The sequence below is a fragment of the Triticum aestivum genome, chromosome 3A, assembly GCF_018294505.1.
Source record: "Triticum aestivum cultivar Chinese Spring chromosome 3A, IWGSC CS RefSeq v2.1, whole genome shotgun sequence".
NCBI lineage: Eukaryota > Viridiplantae > Streptophyta > Magnoliopsida > Poales > Poaceae > Triticum > Triticum aestivum.
The window spans coordinates 623355742-623361935 of record NC_057800.1 but is presented as its reverse complement, the minus strand read 5'-3'; the positions used below and the strand labels follow the sequence as shown (position 1 = coordinate 623361935).

Genomic DNA, 6194 nt, shown 5'->3' with positions numbered 1-6194 from the left:
CATCAGTTTGAAGGAGTTTTAGCAACATATCAAACACCTATCTCCTCACATTTTCCCACAAGATTTTTGAAGGAGAATTTGTCAAGATGATAATGTCTACAAGGATATCGTAGATTAGGGGGGGGTGTTGAGATTTAGTTAACCCAGGTGTTAATTAAGGAGGATCTCCACTATCCCTAACCGCCATGCACAAGGGACGCGACTGTTCGCTGGCGTCAGTCCGAACCATTGCGTCTGTTTGATGCATCCCCTCGGGGCAAAAATTCATGTTTTGACCCTTTTTTCTGAAAGTTAATCGAGATCTGACCCTAGTTTGCAAAAAAATTGGGATCTGACCCTTTTGCTACTGTCAGGGTCCATGGCGGTAGGATGTAACAGCCTACCACCAGGGGCCTTAGCGGTAGGAAACATCCCTACCGCCAAACAGGCTGGCGGTAGTTTGTACAACCCTACCGCCAAAGTGCCCGATGATAGGCGCGAGCACGAACTGTGTTTCATATTTAGAAGGAATTTACGGTAGGGCATGCAATCCTACCGCCGAGGACCTTGGGGGTAGGCTGTTATAACCTACCGCCATGGATCCTGGCAGTAAGAAAAGGATCAGATCTGGAAAAAATTTCAAGGCAGGGTCAGATCTAGGTTAAGTTTCGCAAAGGGGTTAAAACACGAAATTTAGCCTCCCCTCGAGGCATATATGTGTAATCAATCATCAATAAAGACGACTGTTCATTTTTATATCCGTGCGTCTTGCCTCCAGTTTTATATATTATGTTAAAACAACACCTGAGAGCGTAAGATCAAGATCCTGTGGCTTAGAAGGGTGTGTGTGCTCGGGATGCACTTTTTAGAATTTATTAAGGGTGATTTTTTACCTAGACGGGCATACGTGTTGTCTGGCTGATGACCTGTTCCTGAATGAAAGACGGAAACAAACGGAACCCGTTTCCGCAAAGAGCAAGCGTAATAGCTTGAGACGCTTCCATCAACTGCCACACCATCGGTTTGGTACTAGCGGAAAGAGATAGGAAGAAAGAAAAAACAGGAAGAGACCCTACGGCCACCTTCAGTCGCATCGCGCGGACAACGAGATCCCGGCGGCCGGGTCACCGACGGCGGCATCCAGGAGCGTGCCAAGCGCGCCCCGAGATCTCGCTGATCGTCGTCCTCGTCCGCGCCGGGGGATTTCCAAGCCCGTCGTTGCCGCTGGTCGGGGTCGCTGACCCCTTCCACGGGCGGCGGCGCCCCAAATCGATTACGGCGCGCGGGGCGGCGGTCGACTGATTCCTGCGGGAGAGAGGAGGAGGCCGTTCTCGTTGGCGTCGTCGCCACCGTCGTTCCCGTTCTTCCTCATCGAGTTCCTGCCATATCTACTCCGTCTACAATCTTTGGCGATTGGGTTTTGAGGTATGAGCATGTTTTCATCCAGTGATTTGTTAAACCCCACTTGCCTCCATAATTTCTGGGTGTGTCCGTGCCATCTAGATCCGCCCCGCGCTAATCACTGCCTATTATTGCTGTCTCACAGGGAAGGAAGGTGATTGGATCGAAATTTATGATTCATATGATTTATATATTGATGATCGCACATCCTGATATGTTTGCAACCCAGTGAATTTCGTTGAGCACTATACTTGTGTTGACTGTGATTGGGCAAATTCTGCATTAGAATTTTGCTGATAAAATTGGACATCAATTGGCTGCAAATTATGGAGCACCTCCCGGTAGAAGTTATTGGCAACATCCTTGCACATCTTAGTGCTGCACGAGATGTCATGGTTTCCTCTGCGGTTTGCCGGAAGTGGCGGGAGGCCTGCAGGAAGCATCTCCATTCACTGTCCTTCAATTCAGACGACTTTCCTCGGGACATGACCACACGTCAACTGGAGATCATCATCACACAGACTATATTTCAGACGATGGGACTGCAATGCCTCTCTATTCACATAGATAACACACATGAGTTCTCTGCAGCACCTGTGATTGCATGGCTAATGTATACCAGGGAGACGCTCCGGTGCCTGTATTACAACATCCAAACCAACCCTAATGTAAACATCCTGGAGAAGTGTGGGAGACAGAAGCTGGAGGTGTTGGATTTGGACCATAACACAATCACCGGTGTTGAACCAAGCTACCAGAGGTTCACTTGTCTTAAATCCCTTTATTTGAGGCATGTGAGCATTTCTGCCCTGGATTTGAGCCTTCTAGTTGCTGCTTGCCCCAAGATCGAGTCACTAGCACTTGATGTCCTTGAGATTGTCACTTCTGATTCGCAGTCTACAATGGAATTAACAAGTCATACCTTGAAAAGCATCTTCGTAAAAACAGTTGGCGTGGATAAGATCATACTCGATGCAGATAATCTGGAGGTCCTGCACCTGAATGCTTTGAACCTTGATCTGTTTGAGCTCTCTGGGAAGGGTACACTAAAGCATCTCAAGATTGATGACGTGAGTGTTACACATTTGGATATTGGGGAGAGTACAGATCATCTGGAGGTTGTGGATGTGAGTAACTTTATGATAGTCTGGCCAAAGTTCTACAATATGATATCTAGAGCATGCAACTTGCGGATGCTACGTTTCTGGGGTGTTGCGTTTGATGATGATGATGAGATTGTGGACTTGGAGACTGTTGCTGTTGCATTTCCTCTTCTAAGGCATCTTTCACTAAGTTATGAATTACGAGATGGGCTACTGCAAGGATTGTCACCACTGGAGAATGTTTCGGTTCTGGAACTTGGTTGGACAGTAATAAGTGAGCACTTTGGACCCTGGGTGTTTGGAATGATTGAAAGGTGTCCAAATCTCAAGAAACTTGTCATTCATGGTGTTCTTTCTGAGGCAAAAACACGCGAAGAGCGCAAGATGTTGGCAACCTTTACCTCTTTTATTGTTTGTCTCATGAGAAAGTATGTGCATGTGGATGTGCAATTTGAGTATGAGTGATCAGCCACTAGGTCGAGTGGGCATTCATTATCCTTGTTCAGTGCAACTCTTGCAATCAGGTAATCTTTTGGGGGTTTTGGACTTCGGTGTATTCCAGCACAGCCTCATTGCAACTCTACTTTCTGCAATTTCTTTCTTTTTTAAATGCCTTATAGAAATGTCTCATCTTTGGCTATCTTCGTGTAAAATTAATCTTGGTTGGTGCTATTATATGTTGCATATTTTGGTGCTGCCTTGTCAATTTGTTTATCTAAATAATTACTCTGTGAAGTCTTGGTTCCTCACCCGTCACATGAGTCGAGGAAAACTTTGGAACCTTCAGAATCATGCTGTGTTGAAACAAAGTTAATGTATATATTACAAATAGGTACAACATAACCGGCTTCTTCAGCTCCTGTTGAGAGTGATATAGTTGTAGCTGTTGGCATATGTTGTTATGGAACTCTGCTATCCATGTAGTCATCAATGGTTACTTGAACACCCATATAATAGAGAGGCTGCCTTTTCACATTTCCACTTCCTTGCGCATATCTGCCTCAATACGAGGGCATTGTTTTGCGGTATAATCTGCTCACCTGTAGCATTCAGATTTGTATTGTGTCTCATGATAGAATATTAAATTGCAACACATGCTTCCAGAGAATTAACTATTCCCTTATAACATGTCATATCTAATTTGTTGATGTACTACATGGTGGTTTTTTTACCATTTTGGAGATAAAAGAAAGTTTTTCTACCTTCACATTAAGTTTGTATATTATGTAGACAAATACTACCCTTTGAAGAGATGAGAAAGTATCTGTCTATCCGAGATCTTGAAAGTTTGATGTAATTACGTGCTGATACATTAGTAACTAGCAAACAGCTATAAAATTCAGTACGCATGCACTTATGCTCTTTCCATTCGGTAAATCTTGCCCATGACGTCCTTACACTTGAGTACCTATACTAGCTTATGTTTGTTACTTTGTTTTAATGCTCAATGCTACACCGGTAGGGGTAGAGGGCTTTGAATAGATGTTAGTCAGTTCAATCAGTGTAAGCTGATTTTTATCACAGAAGAGCCTCGGGAGGGACATGACATACAATCAAGTTTATGGATTTTTTAAGCTTTGACTAGTTCTGCATTTAACAAGTCCACTTCAGTTTACCATATGTGAAGATGTACAACTACTTTCAAAGTTTTTGGAGCTTTAGAGCTTGTGTTCTGATTTTCCATGTCGTGAACTATTTGCTACCTTCTGGTTGCTCACCCTACCTTCCATGGGAAAAACGGCAATCTGCTCAGTTTATGATTACACATACATGGAAGGTAGGGTGAGCAACCAGAAGGTAGGGTGAATACTGACAGACACTGCTTTAAACTGAATATAAGAAATATTGTATTTGGTCATTTGATGCTACGGTATCTTGCTTAACAGACAGGAAGACTTTTATGTATATTCAGAACCAAATCGCCTAGGAACCACAAATTATTGACCTGATATTTTGGTTTAAGCTGCAGCGATGCAATATCTCACTCTGAGTAATATTGAGTACGATATTGCTGTATTTGGGATGCAATATTAGGTTTATGGTATCTAGTCCATATGCGTCTGCTGTCAACTCTGATAAGATCGCATGCTTTGCATGGCCCAGGATCAGTACCTGGAGCTTATTGGCTTTGTCTAACCTGTGAATGTGCTCGATGGCTAACTATAATTTCTTTTTTAGCTTCTATACTGTCCGTGCAATAGTAAGTTCTATTTAATACCAGGCAAACCATTGCTCTTCTTGAGCAGCTCACTAATATATGCTATTATATCCACTTGTCAGTAAAGCACGTAGTTCCTGCCAGAACTGTTTTTTTAGAATCATGTTAGATCTGTTTGAACAGTAGTTGTTTTGTTTAAACACAATGCCATGGTGTAAACAAGTTAAGGTAAAGTGTCATTTGGATGTAGCTAAGAACTAGATAATTTGTACTAGCATAGTCACGTGCATAGTTATGTTATGCACGCCCAAAGATATATGTATATTGTAATGTTATTGTTTCAAGGAGATGTGCTGTTTTATTTTAGAATGACATTGGGAATTGATCACCTAATGAATTAATGGTTTTATGGGATTTAGGAATAACAAGCGATTCGTGTGTCTACTTTTGTGAACAATCAATATGCCAATTCAGTAAAAAGGGAAACCATTAGGTTATGTCAGATTCTAGCCATCTTTCGTGGTAACATGTTCCTGAAGCACTGATTCTGTAAGGAAACGGTGGCAGACAAACCAACGTTATCTTGTTTTTACCTTCACCCTTCTCTAAAGGATTAGTAGCTTCCTAGCCTAGATCTCTTATTACTGCCTGCTGTCAACTGTGTTGTGCTGTTTCACTTATTAACCATGTACCTGGAATCTAGCAGCTCCTAGATGAACTATTCTGTGACAGTTCTAGGCTTCTATCATTGCTTCACTTTTTTAAATACTTTGCTTTCTTATGATTTTTGTAGCAACATCACCTCATTGTTTCGACTTAAATACAACAGGATAAACTGATAGATCAAAGTTTTGTTCTTGTATTAATCTAATCTAGTAGTGTTAGAGCCTCTATCATCATGCAGTGCAACATAGATAAATTTATGCCTAATGCATTCTATGCATCTTGCAGCTTTGCTTCTGATCCTACTTCATGACGAGCATATATTTATATAATTGGCAGCTGCTGTACCACCGGACATGGTTAAAGAAAGCTTGAGACCACCTATTCACAGAATTGCAGATTCCTGTATTTGCCCATCGCATTATAGCACGGACGGCAGAACGAGATGCGATTCCTTTTTCTGAGAAACCCTCTCCCTCTCCCCTGCTTCATTTGTTCAGCTGTAGTGGAATGATTCAGTTGAGATTTAAGTGCACATCATGTCAAACATCTTTTGGATATTCATGAGATTAGAATTCGGTTCGAGATTCTCTTGATATGTGCTGCCAGAGTGCAAGTTTTTGTAAACTATACCATTAAAAGCTTACAGTTGCATGCCCTTAGTGGACCTTCTCCTCAGAAATGGGTATCCGGTGTCCGCTGTGCCACTTTTTATGTCTTGATATTCCTTGCCCAGGGTGATCTCCACTGCATGGCAGCATCACTGCCTAATCTTTATCACCCAAGCTGAGTGTTATAATACCTGAGGGTAGCATCTCTGCTATTATTCCATCTGAACTTAAATTCTATTTACAGTTCTTTACTACTATAACAGAACCATATTCGGCGCG

At 42.3% G+C, this 6194-nt stretch overlaps 1 protein-coding gene across 1 annotated transcript; it reads left to right on the top strand.

The window, feature by feature from the left end:
* Positions 1-1020: 1020 nt before the first annotated feature.
* LOC123062675 (F-box/LRR-repeat protein At1g67190) lies at positions 1021-5958 on the top strand. The gene is made up of 3 exons (XM_044486311.1): positions 1021-1404; positions 1526-3007; positions 5593-5958. Exon 2 carries the CDS (start codon positions 1707-1709, stop codon positions 2946-2948), a length of 1242 nt encoding a protein of 413 aa, XP_044342246.1. The 5' UTR covers positions 1021-1404; positions 1526-1706; the 3' UTR covers positions 2949-3007; positions 5593-5958.
* Positions 5959-6194: the final 236 nt, after the last annotated feature.

Coding starts and splice junctions, on each gene's coding strand:
- LOC123062675 (XM_044486311.1), top strand. CDS start 1,707: ATGGAGCACCTCCCGGTAGAAGTTATTGGCAACATCCTTGCACATCTT.